Source organism: Equus przewalskii, chromosome 1 (genome assembly GCF_037783145.1).
Source record: "Equus przewalskii isolate Varuska chromosome 1, EquPr2, whole genome shotgun sequence".
NCBI classification, from domain to species: Eukaryota; Metazoa; Chordata; class Mammalia; order Perissodactyla; family Equidae; genus Equus; species Equus przewalskii.
The window spans coordinates 126,620,800-126,645,545 of record NC_091831.1 but is presented as its reverse complement, the minus strand read 5'-3'; the positions used below and the strand labels follow the sequence as shown (position 1 = coordinate 126,645,545).

Sequence of the window (24,746 nt, the reverse complement as noted above, 5' to 3'; positions counted from 1 at the left end):
AAAGCATCCTCGAACTGCCGAAGAACAGGACTGAGGACCTAGAATCTCACAGGCAACCAAAGCATCTTTCAAGAGTGAGGGAAAAATAAGGCATTTTCAGACAAGCAAACATACGAGTCGACCCCTCGTAGACCTTCCCGGAAAGAATTACTCAAAAAGACCCTTCAAGGAGAATGAAGCCGAACTGAGAAGGAAGAAGTGAGACTCAAGAAGAGATGAGGAGCAAAGAAATCAGTAAACATAGGAGTCAAATTTAAACTCAAGTAATCAACTGTGTGAAACAAGTGCAATAATAAAACGGAAATACCTAAATCCCAGAAAGGGTGAGAGGCGTTTCACTGGAGCCAAATCTTACGCACGCCTCAGGTTCCTTCCGTGCAGCCCGTCTCCCAGACCTTCAGCCGCTGGCTCCCCCTTGGCCACCCCCATGCAGACTGACCCCACTGGGCCGCATCAGTCCCTCTTCTGAAGCCGACCTGACTAGATGCTCAAGTAAGCTGGGCGCCCTCCAGGCCACAGCCCAGCTGGGCCCATCAGCCACAGACCTGAGCTTCTGGCTAATGCCGCCACTTCTGGATCTGGATGAAAGCCACACTGCAGGATGCGTGCTCTGGCATTCCAAGCAGTCCCTATGAGGGCTAGAGGACACCACCTGGAAGTTTGGGGGAGTCACCTCCCCATGGGGGAAATTCTGCCAACAGGAAATGGGAGACGGGGCGTTGTACAGAGAAATTCCCTCTCCTTGCTGGCTATTCTCTGTTGCCCATCAGAAGCCCTGAATACCAAGCAGATGCACCTGTTAAGCAACCTCCTGGGCTCCTTGCAATTTACTGGGAGGCTGTGGTCAGCACAGCAACCAGGCCCTGGGATAACAAAGACCAGTGATTTCAAAGTGTGGCTCCCATTCCAGCAGCATGAGCATCTTCTGGGAACTTGCTAGAAATGCAAATTCTCCAGCCCCACCCCAAATCTTCTGAAACCCAGACTGAGGCTGGGAACAAGGAGTGTGTGTTGTAGCAAGTTCTAGTGCAGGTCCTGAGCACTCTCGGCATCAGGTGGGTTCCTCGCAGCTTCTGGTGAACTTGCAGGTTCTCTGGCCTCCCAGGTGGGGAGGGAAGACTGCAGGCCATCAGCTTCCGAATGCTCCCAGGCTTACAGCTTCTCTGGCACCCAGCTCCCTGGGCACAACCTTCTCCCTCTCACAAGTTCCCCAACCCTAGGGTCTCCATTCTCTCACAGACAAGTGACAAAGCCTGTGGGGGGCTGGCTGGTGCCCCCTCCCTCTCCTCCCTCACAATAAGCAGGAACAAGAGAGTACTGGTAATGGCTGACACCCCCCAGCCATGGGTTGAATTGTGTCCTTCTAAAATTCCTGCGTTGAAGTCCCAACTCAGCCCCAGTCCCACAGAAGGAGACCTCATCTGGAGATAGGGTCTTACAGCGGTAATCAAGTTAAAATGGGTCAATAGGCTGGGCCCTGATCCAGTAGGACAGGTGTCCTTTTAAAAAGGGAAAATTTGGAGACCGACACACATACAGGGAGAATGCCATGTGAAGGACGCAGTCACGCTGCCACAAGCCAGGGAACCACCAGAAGCAAGGAGGGAGGGCTGGAACAGATCTTCTGTCACAGCTCTTTGAAGGAACCAACCAACCCTGCCGACACCTTGATTTTGGACTTCCGGCCTCCAGAACGGAGAGACAATAAAATCCTGTTGTTTCAGCCGCTCAGGCTGTGGTGTTTGCTAACAGCTGCCCAGGGAAATTAATACCTGCCTCACCCAGCCAGCCTCAGCACCCCATCTCCCAGCCTAGATCCTCCCACTGCGGTCAGGCAGCCTCTGCACCCCCCCACCACGCTCAGGCCCACCTCCATGTCTTTCCTGATGGGGTTCCCTCTCCCACCCCCCGCTAAAGATGCCCTTCTATCAAGCCCAAACCCCCACGAGGCCTCCCGAGGGATGGCAGGTCACGGCATTCTCTCCTGCTTGAGCCTGTCCAGTCCCTGTGTAGTCTGTCTCACATTCCTGTCTGGGCCGTTATCTGAGGATTTTCCTGCGTGTCAGTCTTGCCTTCCCAACAAGACTAGAGGTCCCTCGAGGGCAGCACAGCACTGTGGGTGGGCCGCAGTAGGCGGGTAATAACTGCATCACTGGGCTGAAACATCCATCGAGGACTCCCTCTTCGCTCTTCAGCCTGTAGCTATTTCTCATTAACACTCGGTAAGTGGGCGTGGCCAAAAAGACAGCCTCTCCTCTCTTTACTCCTGCCTACTTTATAAGAATGCCTGTCAAAGCATCTGTAACACTCGTGGCGCATATTTGTGTACCAGACCACCTCCTTCCACTAGGCTGCAAGCTCCTTGAGGCAGCAGCCATTTCTCATCCGCATCTATGTAGCCCCCACATTTGCATAATAGGAAGCAACAAGTATAAGTCGAATGGATAAACATGAGTATATGGCAGAAACTATTTACCATGGATCCTAGAGACACTGTAAAGGAATCCATGAACCCACTGAAATTGCATGCAAAGGGCTGTGTGGATGTATAAGTTTACATATATAGTGTGCATTTTCTCAGGGAACGGGTCCATGGAGCTCTGAGAAATTAAAACAAAAGTCAAGACTGAAAATATGTCAAGACCCAAAGCCATGGAGTAGGGACCTGGCATTTATGAAGTCTCTGCCCTGTGCCTGGTGGTGTAGATATTACACTCCCCATTTTACATGAGTGGAAACTGAGGTTTGGCGAGGTGACGTCTTATCTAGGCTCCTGAAGAGAAGCAGCTGATCCAAGTGGTTCAGAGCAGACTCTGAGCCAGGTAGTCTGGGTTCAAATCCCAGCTCTACCACTTTCTAGCTGTGTGATCTCGGTCAAGTTCCTCAGTCGCTCAGTGACTCAGTTTTCCCATCTGTAAAATGGGAGAAATAAGGGTACCTACCTCATAGGTCTGTTGTGAGGAGTTGTTGCATGGATGTATGTAAAGTGATCAGAACAGTGCCTGGTGTGGGGTGTGTACGCTGAAGATGATGATGATGATGATGATAAAGAGGAGGAAGGTGGGGTGGCAGAGCTGAGATTCAAACCCAGGCCTGTATGACTCTTGCCCCTCTGTGTCATCACTACCACACCCAGCATGCCACAATGCCCCATCCCGCTGCCCTTCTGTCCCCTCCTAGAAAAAGGCTTCAGTCCTGAAAGTGGCTTTTCTAGCTTGGCTTCCTGGAGATGGCCTGGGCCGTGGCCACCAGCTCAGCAGGTAGTACCTGGCTGTTACATAAGGAGTAGGTGGGAGGTGATAAGCTGCCCTTTCCAGTCAGCAACATGGAGCCCGCACAATCAGGACACTCAGCGCTTCTGCCCTGCTCTTCATTTTCCAAGAGCTTTACCAACACCCACTAATGGAAATTAGAAAGCAAACGTGCTCATCCATTCCTGGAGCCCCAGGCTGACGTCCGAACTCCCTTTATAATTTCCCTGAGTCCATCACTGTGCCCTGAGCTCCGAAGGGCCACTCACATCCATCCTGCTCAAGCTTTATGAGTCCCATGTCCCACCCCTGGCCTTACTCTCACTCCCCTCCAAGAAGACAGAGCAGCAGAAGTTAAGCCTTGGTCCTGACATCGCTTCTATACTCAGGTCCCCATGGTAACCCCATCCCAGGTGAGGCACTGACCAAGGCCTTGCCCTCCGCCCTGCTCCTGAGAAACAGCCTTTTGGGGTTTGCCATGGGTAAATATCTTTGTATTTTTCCTGCAAACCCATCACTATTGAACCCATTTGCAGGAGCATTTTTCATTCCCTCCTATAATGCAATTAGAATCGAGTTTCTCCAGCATTAGGGGAGATGTAACATCAGTAGGGAAAATTGTCATTTCATTCCCAACATCAACACGCCCACTCTGCCCAGATTCTCTCTCTGGTGCTAGCTCGCTCTACCCACCTGAACGGCAAGGAGAATACTAACAAGGAAAATCACTCTCCGAATGAAGAGGCAGTCCTTGGGGGTGGCTTCTCCTCTCAGTCATTACACAGGGGCTCCCAGCTTCTCTGACCCTCTCCTGCAGTTGAGGGAACCCTCTCATGCCCTCTGGAAAGTCCCATGCTGACCCCATCCCACTGGTCAGAGGTGAGTGGGGAAAGAGTCCATTAGACTCTACAGGTCTATGCTCATTCTCCCAGAGAAGTTAAGTGACTTGCCCAAAGCATGTCTGGGAAGCCGGGACCAGAACCCAGATCTGCAGGTTCCTGGGTGTCTCCCACTACACTACACTGCCTCCCACTGCACTACACTGCCTCCCACCCAGAGGGCCGGCAGCTGCCAGCAACTTAGCCCTTGTCTCTCTGGGGACACTAAGGCTTCAGTTTTCTGAGCCACGGCAGACAAACAGGGAAAGAAGTAACATGTATCCTTCACGCATTCACCTTTTCTTCAGTGTCTCCCAACCCCTTTTGGAAATCCTCCTACTTCCTGGAACTGGTCCCTTGTGATCTGTCTTGCTCTTGCCATCCTCCATGGTACTATGATCTTGTCCTCCAATGACCCAGCCTTCCTTCCTTCCTCTCTTCCATCCATCCACCCATTTCTCCATCATTTATCCATTCACCTCTCCTTCCATCCAACAAAGCCTCCTTGAGCACCTCAGCTCTGTGCCAGACTCTCAACACTTCTTCCCCATTGCTCCTCAGAGCACCCCCTTCTCTCCTGACGCCAGCAAAGCCTAGAACTGACCTGCTTCCATCCCCCTCTTAGGAGGTTGATCTGATGGACAAATCTGTGCTAATGTGTTTGCACCAGACTCTTTATCCCCTCAGAGCTGGCAGCGGGCAGGGACTTTTGGAGCCCTAGGCTAGCCGAGGCCTGCTGCCCAGGGCCTAGATGACAGCCCTACCCCTCTTTACATCTCCTCCCCTCCCCTCCCCTCCCCACCAGGCCAGAATAGCAGCAGCCCCTACATACGTATGCAGAAGTCTCCGTTCTCGTAGTAGCCGGGGCAGCACTGGGACCTCCGCCGGTACATGGTCCGCAGGCCGCGCCGATATGCTGTCTTATAACTGATCCTAAGGCACAAGGGAGAAAGCCACTTGAAAGTATTGAAAATCAATCACTCCCGTTAGAATGATATTTGTGTTAAGCTATATCGAGGATGCCATTCAATAATTACTTTAAAATGCATGGCGGCTTGAATGTGAAGGAACACAATAGAGAAAAATCAATGGCGGGATCTGGCCTGTTGTGATGCAGAATGTGTTACTGATATGGTGGCATTCATGTTACACCTGCTGGCTTTTCCCCAGTCTCTTCAGTGTGATATTTAGAAGGGTAACAGAAGATAGTTTCCCAGGTGACGTTGTGGAGGGTAATGGAGGGGCTTCTCCTTTAAACCCCCAGACCCTGGGCTGGAGTTGCCCACGGGGGGACCTGGACAAGAGTCGGGCCCAAGAGTTCCCATCCCCACCCCCTCAACAAGCAGACTGCTGACGGCCCCTGGGAACTGGTCCACCCACTTGGAGAGGCAGAGTCAGCAAAGGCCCCGCTGAGTCTGACTCAGTCCCAGAGAGTGGATTAATCTCCCTCACACCACAATCACACCTCCTGGGGAAGGGCTTTGCATGCCATCCCTGGGGAGGCTCAGAACTGATCTCTGGCTCTGCAGAGGAAGAAACTAAGGTCAGAGAGCAGAAGAAGCTCTGGACAGGGAGTCGGAGACCTGGGTTCCAGTTCTTATGCTGACATGGGTGCGGAGACTTCACCCTGTGCCAGGGAGATTTATAGGATAATCTCATTCCATTCTCCACCTGAGGCAGGTAGCATTATTATGCCCCTTTTATTTCATTTTATATTTTAGAGTTTTTATTATTATTTTATGTACCTATCCCCCTTTGTTTTATGGATGAGAAAACTGAGATTCAGAGAAGTTACTGACTTGCTTGAGGTCACACAGCTAGTAAGTTTCAGAGCCAGGATTCAAACCCAAGTCACTCTAATTTCAAAGCCACCAGGCTTAACCTACTGCCCTGCCAGTTCCCAGCCAGTGGCTTGCTGGGCTCACGGGATGGCCATAGTGAAGGGGTAAGAGAAAGGAAAGGGATGGTGTGAGGACTGAGTCCTTAAGAGGGAGTCGAAATGGGGTCTTGGAAGGCAAAGCCCCTTCCTCACACATAGGGTCAAATGGAGGAGATCTGAAGCGGCCATTAAAGACCAGAGAGAGGAAGGGACTTCCCAAGGTCAAGGTTTAACTAGGACTCAACCCCTGAGGCCAGAGCTCTTTCACCTCCCCAGCAGCCCCCCCAGGGGAGCCTGCCCTGTGGACCCCTACCCGGGGGGCAGAGCAGCAGGGGCCGGTCCCTGGTGATGCCTGCAGCCTGCCTTCCATGGACGGTCAGGCCAACTTGGGAAGGGCGTCCTGCAGCACCGGCCGGGCCAGTCCTCCCCGTCCTTAAAGACAAATGACAGTGCAGGGCTCTGGGGAAATTTGTGATATTTGGGCATGTCATAAACTAAGGTCATTCCACTTTGTCAAAAGCCCATAACGGAAGGTAAGCCGGCCTCAAAGTGAAGCCGCTTCCCCGGCCAGGAAGGCAGCCCCTGGCAATCTCAGGGGGTGTGTAAGCTTCTCAGATGAAGAATGACTCAGGGTTGACTCAGAGGTCATCCAGTCCATTCCTCTCACTAAACAGGGTTATCTCCAAGCCTTCCAGTGGAGGGGTGGTCTCAGCATCATAAAAGCCTCTGAGGGGAGAGGTGTCCCCCCTCACTTCCGGCTTTCCCATCCTTGCTTGCTCCTTGTACTGGGGTGGAAGCAGGAGAGGGAAGGGGCCAGGGGCCAGGTGGCTGTCAGGAGAAGGATGCCATGTTCAAACAAGCCATTCCACTCCAAAGCAGACTGATGGTGTGGCTGTCAGCATGCACACCCTGGGTCATCAGGAAAGCTGCAGGGTGACTCAATCATTCAGCAAAATAATTCACGTTTCAGGAATGCAGCCTATTTTAATAAGCAGCCACTCACTCATCCTTCCCCAGTGGTGATGGGCGGCAGCCCCAGCCTCCAAGTACCCAACACAGCCACACCTCAGAGCAAACTCGGCTTTGGCGCGGGGCCTGACAGGGCTCATGGGGAGCAGGACTCCTATTTCTGCCTCCACCTCTGACCAGGGCCACAGGCAGCTAACTTGGCACAATTGGGGAAGTCAGAAGAGGGCATTTGTTCCCACCTCCTCATTTCACAGTCAAGGGCTAGAGGAAGGGAATGCAATAATGGCTGAGTAGCTCCTATTTATCAACCCTCCTGCAAATAACTATACAATCTGGGACACATGTAAAAAACAACTACCTGAAGGCACTAGAGAGAGGACAAAGGCGGATGCTGGACGGAAGTAGACACTGGGAAGAAAGGAATGACACTGGGCAAGGTGAGCCCAAGGGCAGACTCCAGGCAACAATCCTCCAGGTGGCTAAAATTCAGACAGAAGACACATATCCTTATGTGTTTGAAGAACCACAGGACAAGTCCAGGGTGGACCCAGCAACTAGAAAGCGAAAAGGGAAACCCCAGAAAGGAGAGAGGCATGAAGAGGAAGCCCCATATTCTTTGCAAAATCTCTGCCCGAACTTCTGGCACCTGAATTATGTGTGTGGAGGGCAGGTTCCAAGCTGTCAGCTAAGGCTAAAAATCCTGAACTTTCAGAGTTTGGAATTTGAGTTTAACGAAGTTAACTGGCTGCTAAAACAAACAAACAACAGATCAATACTCTCTGTAGGAACAGAGAATTCAGTCTCCACAGTTGCTGTTATTCTCAATGCCCAGAATGCAATCCGAAATTACTAGACTTATTTAAAAAAAACTAGAAATATTACCTGTATAAGCGAAAAGGCAATCAATGAAGACCAACCCTGAGATGACTTAGATGTTAGAATTAGCAGTCAAGGATTTCAAAGCAGCTATTATAGCTATGCTCGGTGTCTCACAGCACATTACTCGCAAAACCTCAAAGAAAACCAGGACTTTGGCTTTTCAGCTTAAGAGAGTTTCCCCATCCACATTGCTACCCACCATGATTCCTGCACAAACTCCAAAAAGGGACTAGGCCCACAAGAAGGAAGCAAAAGAAACTGGAACCAACACAGACACTCAGCAACTAGGAAACAGGCCTACCAGCAGCCTCTCCCTCATTCCCTCACTTACCCTCAGCCACGGTCTTTCACCCCTCAAATAACAAAGTCACATTTCCTCTATCTAATAGCTCACTTTTTTCCATTTCCCCCTACACTTTTCAAAGTATTTTCACATTCCTGACCTCACTGGACCCTGCAGGTAAGTAGGGCAAAGATCACTACATGTTTGATGAATACACTGGGAATCCCAAAATAAAGTGACTTGCTCAGGGTCATCCAACAAAACATGTTCTCTCTTCTTCCTCTTCTCTCTCCCCGAGTGGCATGACAGCATGGAATGATTTGCAGGAGGGCTGCAGACAAGGGAGCAGGATTCCCATACACAATCGTTCAGGTTGAGCGCTTTCCGTGGGCAGCCTGGCCAAGGTGCCTGAAGGCTGCTGAATCCCAGCCTGAACTCTGTCCTCCAAGCCAGATGCCCTGGCATGGGCTACATCTGCTCGGAGAGCAGCTGTCTTAGGTTGGGTTTTGCCCCCAGAAGCAGACCCTAAGGCAAGGATTCAAGGCCAAGCAGTTTATTTGGGAGGTGATCCTAGGAAGCACTCGGTGGGGCTGGGGGGGGGGGGGGGCGGGGAGGGAGTAGAAAAATGAGACAGGGAAGTAAAGGCAGCCAATACAGGGTGTGCTACTGAGCAGGTTACTGGTATGAGTTTACTGGGGTTCCATCCCCCTGGGGACCACTGGGATACAGTGTAGAACTTGCTCAGAATGGTCCCCTCTACCCTGAGGGGGAGGAAGCTGGGGTATTTATCCACCAACTCCCCATCAGTCATTGGTTGAGGGATGCCCCCAAGGGCATTAATTCTCTGGCACTTCTGGCCAGCCATGCCCATAAGCTCCTCGGACCAGAAAGAAGCTCTCGGGAGAGCATCTCAGGTGTTGCGTGAAGAGTGAGTACCGAGGGGCTATAGCTGGTGCACCAACCACCTCTACTATAGGGGTCTTTTACCCACGTGCACAAGGCAAGCCCTGAGGGCCCAGCACTTTCTCCCTGCCCCATCGTCTGCGAGAGATACTCACCGGTGCCGGGTGCACTTGAACCAGTTAAGGATGTCTGTGCATCGCGTGTAGTAGATCTGGTCAAAGGGGTGTGCGTACGATTCCTGGACGGTCACGGCATAGCTGAGAACCAGACAGGAAACGGAAGCTGTGGTCAGCCCTTGGGAGGCTGAGCTGATATCAGGTTAGGGTCTCCCTCCCCAGGGAAGCCAGACCCACAGCCAAGTGTCCAGGAGCTCCAACCTCTTCCTGACCCACGACCCTTCCACCCATGGATGCCCTCGGCATTCAAACCTCCTGACCCCCCAGCTGGATCCAGGACACACAACCCCTACTGCCCTTTGGCCCAGCTCATTTTCTGAAATTCTAGTTCATTTGTTCATTTAATAGAGAATGAATAAAAGAGGGTTTAGGTTTATTCTATGAAGCTCTGGAAGGCAGAGCCAGCAAGTTTTAAAATACTCTATGTTTGTTCAGATCTTTATGGTTTTTAAAGCACATGCATGGAAGCTGGTCTTTGCAGCAATGCTATGAAGTAAGTGGTCCCATTATTTATAGATGAAGAAACAGGCTCTGAGAGAGGCGGCTTGCCCACATCACACAGCTGGTAGCAATAACTGCTAATATGAGTGCCCATGTTAAGTGTTTTAATCCCTTTTAATCCTCCCACGATCTTTAAGGTAGTTGGCATTGTTATCCTCACTTTACAGATGAGGAGACTGAGCATCAGAGAGGATAAGTGACGTCCCCAAGGTCACCAGTTACCTTAGGCTCTGCTATGTCTCTAGTATACCTGGGGGTGCATCGAGGACCTGCCCCCAGACCTCCTGATCGAGGTGGCATCTTGCCATCCTGCCTGTTAGCTGTAAACCTGGACCAGTGGGCGGAAGCCACAGGGAAGCAGGTCTCAGCTTCACCAAAATAAGCCCTTCCACCTGCCCGTCCCCTGGCAGGGGTTTCATGAAAAGGCAGTCAACCCGTGATGCAAAGTGAGGACTCATCCTTCCTGTGCAGGCTGGGAGAGGACCTCAGCTGAGATGTCAGGAATTAATCTTTATGGAGGTTGGTGTTATTCAGTGTTTTCCCCCAGAAGGCTCCCTGACCTGGGCCAGATGGCCAGGTCCAGGCTATAAAAGCCAGTCTGCTTTGCCTGAGGAAACCGTTGGTTTACTTGCAAGGGGGCTGGGCAGGCCACCTCCTCCAGTGGGTCCACAGCAGGCTCTCTGATGCCCAAAAGGTTCAAGGTCTAGAAGTGAGAAAGAGGAGGCCAGGAGCAGTCAGCAGTGTGCAGGGACTGAGGGTGGCGGGAAATTCTGCTTCTCTGAAGCACTGAGGATGTAAGCAGGGCCCTTGGAGAGCCTCCACCAGTCAGTACATCAGAGAGGTGCCTCAGAGGCACAGAGCTGTGCAAACATGGCCCAAACCCCTGTTTTATCTCCAGGCTTAGAGAAACTGAGGCAGCTCGACACCCACCCTGGTTTCCCAAAGGCCCTTTCCAACTTGGAAATTCCATGACCCTGTGCTCCAACACGCTGCCTGAGCGCCTCACTTGGAGGCAGGAGAATGAACGGATAACAGTGCACGGGCTCTGGATCGAGTTCGAACCTGTCACTTGCTAGCAGCATGTCCTTAGACATGTTATTTAACTCACATAAGCCTCCGTTTCCTCACCTGTAAATCTATGAAATATTACCAGGGACTCCATGTAGCTCTGGGGAGGATTAAGGAGGGCAAGAGCAGTATCTATCTCTCAGGCTTGTAGGAAGATAAAGCAAGATAACACATGTAAGATGCTTAACACAAGATAATACATGTAAAATGTTAACAGGTACACGGTAAGTGTCTAATTCACGCTGGCCACCATTATTGTACGACTGGCAACGGTTCACCTCCTGTGCTAGGCACTGGGGGATCGTTCCTCCCTGACCACAGCAGGGATGAGGGAGCAAGACTCACACACAGAACAGACGCCCTGCCTTTGCTAAGCACTCAGGGGTTCAGGTGCCCCTCCCAGCACTGATGGGGACAGGGGGTGCTCAGAGAAAAGGCATCAGCCCAACAGAGGGGTGGGGAGGAGGTGGTGGGGACAGATCCGGCTCTGTGGGGGTGCCCTGAGCTGAGCGAGTCTGGCAATGAGATCTTGAACTAACTCCAAGTCTCAGGGCGAAGTGTGTGCCCCTGGTTTCATGGCTGGGTGGTTTAACACGCTCATTTGCCAACATGCTAATAAACGGCCAGATTAACCCTGTAGAGCTGGGCTTTACTAGCTGGGGTCGGTGGTCTTTCCACTGGGCTTTGTGGTGAAGGGACGTAATTAATGAGGAGCCTGCCAGGAGCATTTATCCAGCTGGGAGATTTTCCCTAAGCAGTCTCTGGGGACTGGGGTGGGCTTTTGGAATGATGCAGACTAGACCCATCCGTGTGTAATTGGATGCAGCTCAGTTGGAAAAGTCAAGAAGAAGGAGGCATCTCGTGTCACGGGGCATCACTGCGAGGCCTCCTCCCTCGGGCCCAGGGAAGCCCAGGGGTCCCCAGACCTCATTTTAGCTGTTAGGGTCACTCCTTGTCCTCTCATCAAAGCTATAACTTAAGCTGAGAGCCCAATTGGCCTGAAATGCCAGCTCAGTGCAGTCTTGGTTTAGAATATTTTCACATTCCAAACAGATTCATGTTGGGCAGGTTTAGAAAATTAGAGAGCTTGGTTTAAGTTTGAGCTGATCCACCAGTGCAAATGGGACTCAGAGAAGAGGGAAGTCAGGGTGGGCAGTGCCATCAGGGAAGGCTTCCTGGAGGAGAGGGACCTAGTTGGAGGCACTGGAAAAGGCAGAGGTGAGCAAATAGGGGGGAGGCATTCTGGGGACTGGGATACAGCACCGACATCGGCAGGAAGCAACTGTGCCTCAGCTGGGACAGGTGGATGAGAGGAGGCTGCTGAGACTGCAGTCGCAAACCAGAGACTAATGTGGAATTCCACCTGATGTCTCTCTCACTCTCTGGGAAATAAAGGTGTAAACTCACCAAGACCAGAAGGGGCAAGGGGCCTGAGTCACCTTAGAATCACATGGAAATCTTATTTAAAAAGCATATTCCGGGGCCGGCCTGGTGGCACAGTGGTTAAGTTCACACATTCTGCTTTGGAGGCCCAGGGTTCACCAGTTTGGATCCTGGGTTTGGACCTATACACTGCTTGTCAAGCCATGCTGTGGCAGGCATCCCACGTATAAAGTAGAGGAAGATGGGCACAGATGTTAGCTCAGGGCCAGTCTTCCTCAGCAAAAAAGAGGAGTATTGGTGGCAGATGTTAGCTCAGGGCCAATCTTCCTGAAAAAAAAGAAAGCATATTCCTAGGCTCTACCCCAGACCTGTGTGATCAGAGTCTCTGGGGAGAGGATCCAGGAGACCCCACTTTTCATCCACTCTCTCAGTGAGACTGATGTGCATTCAAGTCTGTGATAACCATTCCTGCAAAGCCAGAGTTGTCAACAAGGAAAGACAACAATGGAGCTTTATGATCTTCAAAGCACTTTCATGCAACTGGTCCCCTGGTCGTCCAACAAGCCTGTGAGGCAGGAGTCATTATTTCCCCACTGTACAGAGGTGGCAGTAGGCTCAGAGAGGTTCAGAGACCTCCCCAAAGTCTTAGGGCTAACAGGTGGAAAAATCCAGGCCAGAATGAAGCAAGGTCTTCCATCACAGACAGTGAGTTCTTCCCACTTCACCAAAAAGGGGCACACGACAGCACTGCCCTCGCTCCTGCTTCGACATTGTAGGACTCCTAGTAGAGCGCCCAGTGACCAGAGTTCACGCCAGCATAGGCCCCGTGCCTCTGCCTCCCCAGCCAGTCCATCCGGGGCCCTGGGTGAGGTGCCTTTCCCTGCATGGGGCTGAGACATTCACCCTCACGGGCATGGTCCCACTCACCTGGCCTCCTCTACCATCCGCTTCCCCCATCAGGCCCTCATCTTAATTTTATTCATTTGATTTATTAACATCTAAGTGGCAGAGTCGTCCTGGTCAGCACGGCCAATCAATTCCACGGTTTAATTCAGTTTTTCCTGATTGGGTCTCTGGTCACTGTCTTTCTGCTCACCAAAATCAATACTTTGACCTTGTGCTTCAAAGTCAGGCCGTCTGCAGGGCCCGGGCCTGTTCTCCCTGGACATAGTGCCGTAGCCAGAATGCAGCCAGCTCTTCTGCAGTGGTCCTTGGCTGCCCTTCCCCTGGCAGCCCCCCGATCCCTACCAGATCAAAAGCAGCAAGGGCCCCTCACCTATCCTCCTCAGGGCAAGCTGCTGGCCGCCCCACGCATCTGAGCTGCTGCACTGTTGCCAGTCTGGGAGACCAGGAATGACATCGCAGCATCGAGAACAACACATTTGGACCATAGTCACTCACGGCACTGCACCTGGCTGCGGACAGGCACTGAGCCCCGCTGGGCCTCTACTTCCTTCTCTGTAAAATGGCTGGGAAACGTGAATGCAGGGAGGAACTGGGGTGCATTGTCAGCCCTCAGACTGCATCATTTAAGTGGCCTGTCCCTCACCCCACCACCGTGAGCTGCCACAGGGCTGAGTCTCAGACAGAATCTGTACTGCTTTGTCCTGTCTTTCAGCATCTTGCTGTCTCCCCAGTGGGACTTGGTGGACAGCTTCTCTACCTCCTGCTTCTGCTTGCATCCCAACAGTGCCAAACCCAGGGCGAGGCCCCCGGGGAGTGCCTGGCCATCTGAGACCCACATCTTACCTCTCCCAGTGACTGCACACATTGGGGTCCTCGGGGTTCAGAGAGAGGATGGTTTGCAGGAGGGAGAAGCCAATGAGCCCTGTCACTGAGAGCGCCATCGCAGGCCCTGTGCAGGAGAACAGAAGAGGCAGCATCGTTAATCAGACCGTCTTCCCAGGCATCTGTTTGGCGCTGAGACATCTCCCAGGAAGCGGCAGAACAGACTCGCTCGGCAGACGAAGTTTCCCACCCTCGCGGTGTAACAAGCACTTGATATTTTACACTGCAGCCTTCCACTAACACGGCAGCACTTCTCCAGCTCTGAGTAACCGGGAGTGGGAAGCCCGAGTCAGGGAAAAGTCGAAATTCCACGCCAGGGCTTCTGAAAGTTTTTTGGCTCGTGGACTGCTTTGAGAATCTAATGAAAGTTAGAGACTTTTTCCCCAGAAAAATGCCCACATGTACAACATTTGGCTATGATTTCAGGGTGTCCTCAGGCCCCTGAGCCCATCCTTGGACCAAGAACCCCTGATCTAGACTACTTTAAAGGCAACGCCCTGTTCTCTCATCTGCGATGCGCTTTCCCATTCACCTCCTCTCCCTACTCCTCCTGCCATGACGAAGGAGAAGAAAGGTGTCTGTTGTGGCCCTCGGGGCAGCTGAGCTGAGCAAACCCTTCCAGGCAGCTCTGATCAAGCAAGCCACCCAGAAGGCTGGGCCTGGTTTCTCTTGCTCCAATGGGGTGTTACTCACTGACACCCAGAGGGAAGCAAGTCACTGTACGTCATTCCCACCGTGGATGAAGGGCTTGAGCAGCCTTTAGGGGCCTTCAAGGAAGCAGCTTATAGAGTTTGATCCAGGCTCTGAAGTGACAGCCTGTGACAGGTGTGAAGTGTGCCTATGCAGAACACTAACCCCCTGGTCCTCTAAACCGAGGATTCCCCAACAAAGGGCTCCTCATAGAGGCAGAGAACCATTAAGGTAGGAGTGGCTGAAATGACCCCCAAGGCTCCTTCCTGCCCTAACACCCCAGGACTCCAGGGTCCTATAGCCTTAGAGAACTGCCCAAGGATTGCCACCCGGTGGAATCCCGGGGACCCAGAGCCACCTCCAAGGGACCTGGAATTCATATGTGCTCAGACATCAGCTACAGACTGCATGAACACCGTGACTCAGAAAGATAGCACTATTCTTCATGTGTACATAGATGCTATCGTGATTTGCTTAAAAGCTTTACTGAATTGAGAGTAGCTTTTCTTTTCAATCAGCCACACTATAAAAAAAAAAAAAAGCAACTTCTAATAACTGGGGGCGGGGATGGTATAGACAATATTTTGACATTGGAAAGGGGTTCCCCCCAGGCTTGAAATGGTTGAGGATTTCTAGTCCGTTGGCCCAGAGTTTACAGGTGAGGAAGCACCCGCTCTTCCCGGCACAGAGCAGAGTGGCATGGATGTGGCACACGCCCCCATCCGTACCCAGAGGGAAGCTAAATGGAGCTCCTGGCTTCGTGGAAGGTTAAACACTCTCTCTCCATCCCCAATAATTTCCTTGTTAAACTCCTTCTTAGCAGTTCCTTCAAAAGTAAACAAATTGTCACAAATTCTGTATAACCGTGGGGGTCCAAATTAATGATTAATGAGGTTTTTCTCTCTATTTGAGATCTGGAAATAATCTGGCTAAATGCATTCTGAAAATCAATTAGGAAAGAGAATTGGTGTTTCTGCTCAACTGGCAGCGTCCAGGAGGACGCAAGCCACAGCCGCTCACATCTCCCCTACCCACTCACCCCACCCCAGCCCAGTCCTCGGAGACCTAACCAGCGCCTGAGCGGGACCCTGTCCAGCACTAGGGCTGCAGGCCATTTCAACCCATTCTCCTCAAAGACATAACTCTGTCAGACATAACTCCAACGAGAAAGAGCCTGCCCAGGACGTGGCACTGAGTTTTGGGGGTGAGCATCTTCTTCCAGGTGGGCTCTGGGCTGATCAAGCATCAAATAAACCAAATAAAGAAATAAACAAACAGACACAGCGCTCTGGAGGCAGAGTCTGAATGCTGACTGCAGAGGATGGCTTGCCTCGGTTCTCTCCATGGCCCTGACTCACTACCTCGGATGCTCCCATAATCTCCGGCATTCTCCCCAGAGGCCCCCCCTGCCCACATCTGCAAACTTATGAAGCTTAGAACATCAAAGGATGAGGCCATCTGGACAAGAGGAGATTGTTCCTCTGGTCCCTTTTGATCCAAGGTGATGAGAGAGAAGTAGGAGACGGAGGTGACTTGGATCACTGCTATAATTTGGGAGATCTTTTTAAATCTTCACGAAAATCTCTTTCTCTGAGAGTCGGGTCTGGGCAGGACAGTTTAGCTGACTGACTCCCACTGACAGTCAGGTACCCGGATACCAGGGCACAGGGGGAGTCATAGGTGTTTGGATGAGCACACAGGAAGTGGAGGGGGACCTGGCGGTATGAGGCCCCACTCCTCCATCAGTGTGATGGCGCTAAGGCTGGCAGAGCAGGGGGCTCCTGGGGAGGACGTCCAGCCTGAGGGCAGATGAGCTGACTCCTCTCAGACCCCTTCAGCCCTCAGACTTTTTCTTGAACCTGGCCCAACCTAAGGGATGCAGCCTTATCCCCCACTCCTCCTCCCCTCCAGGCTGGTCTTCCCTCCTGCTCTTTCTTACTTCTCAGCCTTGCTCACCCTGCTCCCCTGCCCTCAATGCCCTTCCTTCTCAACTCTGCATATCCAAAGACCATCCACTTGAGATCCAGCTCCGGCCCCCAGCCCCCTCCTCCGCTGCAGGGCTTGACACTCCTCTAGCTTCCAGTTTGGACCACATGGCCCAGCACTTACCACTCCCCATCTTGCACTGACATCTCTCCAGCGTGTTTACTTTATCTTTCCAAAGTGTCTGTAGCACCTTGAAGGTGGGGTCGAGTCCTAAGCTGAACTAGTCAGTTCCTTTTAGGAAGCGATTTTAGAAACAGTGTTTCTACTTGTCTCAGACACTTCACTGAGGCAGAGCAAAGAGCAGTCAGCAGAGAGCCGTCCCCACGTGGGCACAACTCATCGCCGTTAGCTTTAATGGGGCTCCCCCAGGCTGTCTCCCAGAGGACAGATCCCAAAGACATATGCTCATGAGCTGACTGAGGGAGAATCAATCCCACCGCGGCGGTTATTAGTCCAACTCCATTCGGAGTGACAGAGGTTAACACGGCGGCCACCATCTGATTTAGGGCATTAATAATTAAATAAGAAAATGCCCCTGGTTTCACTTCGGAGGAAGAGAGCATATAAATAGATCAGCTGGTTCCCGTCCCTCTTGTCCGTGCTCCCTGCATATTAAGGAGCAGAGGAAGGGAGCCAAGTTCCAGAGGTGGAGAGACTTCTTTCCCGACTGGGGGTATGAGCGTTTTACACCCCATCAACTGGGCAGAGGGGTCAAGGGGAGAGAAAGTGGCCAGGGGGCGAGCCTCTCGCACCTGCCCCCAGGCGCAGTCAGTCTGCACACCTGCTGTGGCCTGAACTCATCACCGAGCACTCCTGGAGCACCGCCTGCCCAGCCCTGGGCTGTGCTGGGGAGGACACGACGGAGTCACAAGTCAGCTGCTGTCTGGTGGAGGAGACTAAAGCAGCAAGCGGTTAAGTCCCACTGCGGGGCGTGGGGAAGACCCTGACGAGTGGATGGGACTTAGGATGAACAGAATATGAAAGGCAGAGGGCAAAGAAACGGCATTTCAGGGACAGCACAAGCAAGCGCACGGAGGCAGGAACGTGCCGGTGGTGTTGGAGGACCAGGCAGCAGGGGGCTTTCACTGTGGAGCACTGGTGGGGATGTGAGACCCTCTGGGAGGCATCTCCCAAAATCGAGTTCTCTAGAACTCTAGTCACATGAAATGCTTATAGAACTCTCCCAAAGGTTTATGCGTGAATAAGTTCAGGAAATGCGGCCTGCAGTGTCCTCATCTTAAACATTCACAGCAGCGTACCGTAGAATCTGGGAAGACCTGCTCGACCCTGTTTCACCCAGTGTTTCCCATCAAACTTCCCAGTGGCTGCTCGAGGAGCAGGGGTCCTCAGGATACCCGCTCGGGAAAATGCTCCTCTCCATCAAGATCTAGTCTGAGCAGAGGCCTGGTCCTGTCAATCTGCATCTTTACAGTTTGTATTTCCTTGTTTATTCTAAAACTTGACAGCTTTCTGTGCCTAGCAGGTGGTGGTAAAGAGAATCTGCCACTTGGTATTCAAGAGACACTGACATCATAGCCAAGGATCCCTCCTCCTAGCCTGGGCCTTTGTTCAGGCCTCGGTGGCCCTGCAGGCTGAGCAGATCTTAGAGATGGCAGCATCCTCTAGAGGCCCTTGCCTTCTCTGGGGCCCTGCCAGCACCAGCACCAGCACCTGTAGAGTGCAGCCTGTCTCTCTGGTGGCAGCACACACCTGGCCAGACACCAGCTGCTCACATTAGCCAAGATACATAAAACTGGGGCAGAGGGCAGACAGACAAACAGATGGCCTCTGCCCTGGGATCAGTTGTTATGACCTCACAGTCCATCTGTGCAAAATTCCTCCCCCACCTGCTTTGCCTCCTCCACCTGCCTAGTCCTCCTGCCTGTGCCAAAATCTTGGACACTACAGCCTGATCCGTGTACCCAGAACCGCTCTCTGTCCATCCCAGTCTCTTTTAGCCCTTCCTTCTCAACAAATTTGCACTGGTGGCAGGGGTGGCGGTGGTCAGGCACTATTCTGTGGGCCCTGGGAGGTTTCTACTCACACAACACTGGGGATCGACTGGTCGTGGCTGCTTGGAACGCTACGATGCGAAACTGGGACTGAGCAGGAAGGTGTGCCAGGATTAATTAGTAACGCCTCTTGTGGGCACTGGGTGGAGAGGGACACACAGGGGCCATGCACCTGTTGTCCTTGTCCTACATTGCTGAACAGTTGTTACGGACTCTGGAAATTGCTCCTCTCCTATAGGGAAGACCCTGTGGAGTGGATGGGACTTAGGATGAACAGAATATGAAAGGCAGAGGGCAGAGAAACGGCATTTCAGGGGCAGGGACAGCACAAGCAAGCGCACGGAGGCAGGAACGTGCCGGTGGTGTTGGAGGACCAGGCAGCAGGGGGCTTTCTCCATCTAGACGTGGTATCAGCTCTTCCCTTTGGGGCTGAGAACTGCCCCCCATCTTCTTCCTTCCCTTTGTATCACACCACCAAAACACACTTCACGAGGGCAGGGGTTTGGTCTGTGTGTTCACTGCTGTCTCCAGCACCCAGAGCATCACCCGCATGTAAAGGGGGCTCAATTCATCGATGTCAACTGACTACTGTCTCTACAGCCAGCCACCTGCTCCCACCTCTCAGCCACCTCCAGCCTCAGGCCCAGCCACATCACTTGTGTCTGGCCTGACAGAGGCCACCCAAGACCTGTGGTGACAGCAGGTCATACTGCATGGGACGTTCCACGCTGCGTTAACACTGCACTGCGGAAACACAAATCTGTTGGTGATGGGCACAGTGGGCACCACGACGTTCTGAGAGCAGTTCAAAGATTCCTGCCTTGGCCACCCCAGCAGCACCGGGGTACATCTGCTCCAGGGACCGGCACAAGGCAGGCATTGAAGGCCACTCAATAGCTCGAGCTGCAGTTGGGGGACTGACTGGTGCTCCTCGCGCCTCATGAAAGGGCGCTTTCAGGCCCGGGAAGCAGCAGAAGCAAACGCCTCGCTGGGAGTGATAGAGCGACACCTCACACCCCTCCCAGCGTGCGGGGGGAGAGAGAGGTTTCTGTCTTCTATTTATAGAAGATACACACACACACACACACACACACACACACGCACACACTTCTCTATCTTTTCCTGAATAAAACAAAAAAGCCAAGTGTGCACATAATGGGGCAAATGCCAAGGTCAGCATCCCGGGGGGGGGGGGGGGGGGGGCCCTTCCCCTTCATCCGCCTGCCGTTCCCTCCGTGGCTCCCAGTCTGCGAGACCCGCTCTGTCCCCTGGCCTTGCTGGGGTCTGATCAGTGCGAGCTGGAAAGAGGAGCCAGATCAGCCCCCTGATTAAGCAGCATCGCCCTTTGCCTGGATGAGGCCTCTAGCCTCCAGCAATCCCACCCGGGCTGGGTTTATGTTGAACGCCTTCTAATCACCCTGCGCTTAAAACACGAGTTTAAAAAATAAACCCACAGCTCTTAATCTCCAAGAGCCTGATTCCCTGACTGCAGGAGCGCAGCAGACGCTCCCGCGCCAGCGCGGAGGGCCGCCACGTGCCCGCCCGCCGGATAAATCAGAGGGGACCGGAGTCACTCCTGCGACGACGTGGGACACGTCCTCCTCTGACGCGGGCTCCTCACGCCGATAAATCCTGCTTTCTCCTCGCCCAGGAAGCCTCCGGCTGCAAATCCTGAAAATGGCACCAGGGAGGCCTGCCATGCCCATCAATCAGGGTCAAAAACTGTCCTGTCCCCTGCACCCTCCAGCCCTGCAAAGACTGAAGTGGCCCTGACGTCAGCAGGCTCCCAGAGAAACCACAGCGCATCCCCAGGGCGGGGGTGCGGGACCGGGGGGTGGGGAGGAGTGGGGGGAGGGCGCCGTATAGAAATGCCAAAGTAATAAAGCACCGCCTTAGGGCCCCCATTATGTGCTGCCTCTGGGTGCCGGACCCTCAATCCTCCCATTCCCAGCAAGCAGCCACCGTACCCCCAGCCTCCGAAGATGAAGGGAGAGAACTTATCTGTGTTCTTAGGCCATTCCATTTCTCACAAAGCAATTATCTCCATCTTTCCATTTCTTTGCAAATCAGGGCACACTCAGCTGGCCTGGCCAACCTCGAGGCTGCCTTTCCCTCCCCCAACCCAGCCCACTCCAGGCCTGCTCTGCCTGCCCCTCCCACCCCTCCCAGGGCTGCGGGGTTCTCGGAACTGTGGGAGGCCCTCACGCCCGGCATTAAATCCCCGCGACATCCACAAAATCCCCAAAGACAAGTCAGTCACTCAGGATCACACAGCCCCATGGGGATTAGTCCCCATTCCTGCCCACTCTGAAAAAAACGTTTCTCAGACCACAAGAGGCAACCACAAGTGCCCGGATGGGAACAGATCGCTGAGGGATGGGGTCCTGGAGAACCACCCATCAATGGAAGGTCCGTCTCCCACCTGGGCTAAAGGGCAAGATACATGGTACCAGAACTGGCACCGGGACAGACCTGTGAGCATCCACCGTCCAATATGCCTTGTCCCACAGGAGGGGAAACTGTCCCCAGGTGACTCCCTCAAGGTCACATGACATGTTGATGGCGGGGCTCGTGTGAAGGAAATGGTGGAGTCCACTGGCCTGGGTTCAGATCCTGACTCCGCCTTCCTGGCTGCGTCACCTGGATAAAATCATGTACCTGCTCTGGGGCTCAGTGGATCACGTTAGGTAAGACCAACCTCACAGGGCTGTTAGGACAGTAAATGAGTCAGCAGGTAGAGCACTTGGCCCAGCGTCTGGCACATAGAAGATGCTCACCAAAATGTTTCCTCCCAATCCATATTTCCCACCTTAAAAACCCTTCCAACTCTCTAATTCTGAACTCCAGAATTTCTAAGGAGCTGGGGGAAGATAAAAAACTGATGGAAAAACCCTCTGCTGGAAAATCTAGGCTGGCTGTATCTATTTGCTGACTCCTGGGTGAGTCTTAACTGTACAATTATCAAGACAGGTCCCATCTTTCATCCATTCATTCAGCAAACACTTATTGAACACTTTCCAGTTGCTGTGGGACAGAAAGATGACTCAGGCAGACCCCGCCCCCAAGACCCCAAACACTGCTGAAGGGTGTGTGGGAAGAGCCAAGAGAGGGCAGGGGACAGAGGGCAGGGGATGCAGGATATGGCTTAATTCAAAGCACGAGGCCTTTCCCCGGCAGGAAGCCTGGGGCAAATGTGATGGGATATCAGAGACCCCTGAAGGAATGGATCCTTAACATGCCTGCAGGTCGCCCCCACGTTGAATCTGGCCCATCTCCATTCCGGTTGCCTCTGAATCCACGCTTGATCAGGGCTGCCGCTTCTGAAGGGAGAGCAGCCAGTTCACAGGCTTGTCCAGCCTCCCAGCTCCCTTCTGTCAGGACTCAGAGCAGCTGCACTTCCTCTCTCCCCCTTGGGTCTTCTGAGTTCCAGCTCAGCTCAGGAGCAGCTCAGCTTCCCATGGGCCCCATTCTTCCCCTCTGTCTGCTAAGTCACTAACTTGCTGTGTGACCTAAGAAAGGTTGCTTTCCCTCTCTGAGTTTCACTCTCTGCTTGTCCTAGAGGCTGGGCTCAGACCACATTGCCTCCTGGACCCTTCCAGCTCTACAAGCTCATCTACAATGTGTCTCCTTCGCTGCCCTTCCCCTCCTCACATTCTTCTCTGTCTTCACTCCCCTCCCAACCTTGGGTTTACCTCATCTCCCAGCAGCGAGATAAAGCAGAGCAGGCAGAAGAACTGGATTCTAGTCTTGGATCCTGGAGAACTCATTTCACTGCTCTGAGCCTCCTTTTCCTACTTGCTATATGGGAAGGATGAGAGAAAAACAGGTTCTCCTGGGAGTTAAACTGCAGCCCAGAAGTGGAAATGCAGGCATCAGCAGCACTGTGATGGTTGGGCCCCTTAGCTCCTGCCCACCTCTCTGTCCAGTCCTCAGCATCCTTTGCAAGACTGGCCTCTTACATTGTGCTATTATAGCCCAGTGCCCACCCCAGGGCAGCCTCTGTCCCATCACACCTCGGGGGCCACTAGTGAGGAGCTAAACAGGAGGCCTGGCTGTCGGCCCATAATCGTGGGCATCAGACTAGGGCAGCCTCTCCAGGTTTCCTTCTGGGACCTTCTGTATGTATCTAAGCCAGGAGATTCTGAAGTCAGACACCAACCATCCCAAAGCCTGAAGGGTTCTATGCCTGTGCACTGGTAGTGGAAATGCACATCAGTGTGTTCTGGAAAGCAGCTCGACAATACACAACACCATGTTTTAGTGTATATCTTTAACCCAGCTTTCCACTTCTGCGATTTAACTTTGAAAAATTGACAAGGCCAAGGAGAGGTTCGAGAATGTTTTCTGCATCATCTCTTAATAAAGAGATATTTGTTGCAGCAGTGAAACAACCGAAATGCCTAAATCAGTGGAGCCCTTGCTAAATAAATTCTACCGTATCTACATAACAAAACATTATGCAAACATTAAAAATATTAATGTGTGGAGAAATAGGGAAGCCTACTCACTGGAGCGTTAATAGTGATCATCTTTAAGCGGGGAGGGAGCAGTATCATAGGACCCGTGCTTTCTAAGTCAAACATTACGCTGCTATTTAGTGTTTCTTAGAGTGAGCATCATTGTCACTATAATCAGAAAAGCAAAGACATTTTATGATAATAGATATAAGTTCACCGACAAGGAAAGATGACCATGATGGATTATTACGTGAAAAATACAGGTTACCGAACAGCATGAACACTATGATCACATTTATATAGAATGTTCTGTGCGTGTGTGTGGAGAGTGTGTGTTTAGAGTGAGCGAGAACAGAAAGATGTCCAGAGGATGTTAAAAATGTTGACAAGGGTTCCGGGTGACAATGTTTTAGGAGACTAACTTTCTTCTCTAACTTGTCTGTCTGTTTACATTTTCTATGATGAGCTGATCTCAAATTTAAAATTTGGAAGACCACAATAAAACTATCTTCGTTTTGCAAACAAAGAGGGCAGGCCCCTTTGGACAGGTCCCCCACAGCTGACCCTCCTCCACCCCAGGACCTCCCCCACCGCTCCTCAGGGTGCATCCTCCCAAAGAACAGGGATTCCTAGCCAGAGCCTGATACCCCAGGGACACAGGCCACTCTCTGGAGCGTCCCATGCAGCTCTTGGAGCCCTGGGGGGAATTGCCATTACAGTCGTACGGCACGTGACCGCACTGCGATTGTATCCGTGCTGTGATTAAAAACATTATGCCATTTCAAAGACCCAAAATGATCTTACCACACAGGAAAATGGATGGATAATGTATGATTTTTGTCAGCTCTATCCAGTATAATAAATGAATCAAGTATTCAGATTTTAAAAGAAATTTATTGCAGCCCTTGGTCCATGACACTGATGAATTCTGGCTCGAAGTCCAGCCAGGTCGGCGGGAGTGCCTCACCCCACTCCAGGGCTCGCTCTGTCCCCTGCACCCCCACAGGCTCTGCCCCTCCAAGGGTAACTGGCACCTGAGCCCTGGAATCTCAGTTCCTGGGTCCTAATCCCAGCTCCGCCTCTTGCCAAATGTGTGACCTTGGGGAGGTCACAAAGCTCTGGGAGTCCCTGCTTCCTCTTCTGTCAAGTGGGAACAGTTAGAAAATCTGACTCACAGGGTGGAGAGAGGCCAAAGAGATAAGCATTAGGAGAAGGACCTGTAAACAGCACAACACTGCGTGAAATACAGTCATTGCCCTCTTGCTAGGGGTAGGGGGATGCGGTACAAATACTCCTGGGGGTGTGTGCGCAGAGAGAGAATGAGTTTCTTAGGGTCCTCCCATAAGGACTCCCTCGCTGGGGCGGGGCAAGCCTTCCAGAACAGAGAGAAAGACTGAAGATGAATTTCAATAAGTTTACAATTCGGCCCAGCCCAGGCCCTGCCGACCCACAGTCTAAGCTGGAGACGATTCCAAGTCTGGAACCGGAGGCCAATTTGGCTGAGTTTCTGGCCTAGGCTGTCTGACTGCCATCCTCACAGCCACACGCCATTGCGATAAAACAGGTCGTCTGAACTCTGGTTTCCTGGGGGAGCAAGCAGCTCGCTCACCTTCCAGAATTTCAGCACCCCTCGCCCCCTCCCT

The 24,746-nt window shown here is 52.4% G+C and overlaps 1 protein-coding gene across 14 annotated transcripts in view; it reads right to left on the bottom strand.

The window, feature by feature from the left end:
* Positions 1-24,746, bottom strand: part of MEGF11 (multiple EGF like domains 11) — a 336,904-nt gene that overhangs the window by 208,361 nt on the left and 103,797 nt on the right. For all 14 annotated transcript variants that reach the window (XR_011527350.1, XM_070576560.1, XM_070576528.1 and 11 more), the window contains 3 exons: positions 13,920-14,025; positions 9,198-9,299; positions 4,962-5,062 (listed from right to left, as the gene is read on the bottom strand). Coding sequence is in view for 13 of the 14 variants with exons in the window: in XM_070576560.1 (XP_070432661.1) it covers positions 4,962-5,062; positions 9,198-9,299; positions 13,920-14,017 (301 nt within the window). In the remaining variant the exon portion in view is untranslated. The remainder of the gene's footprint in view (positions 1-4,961; positions 5,063-9,197; positions 9,300-13,919; positions 14,026-24,746) is intronic.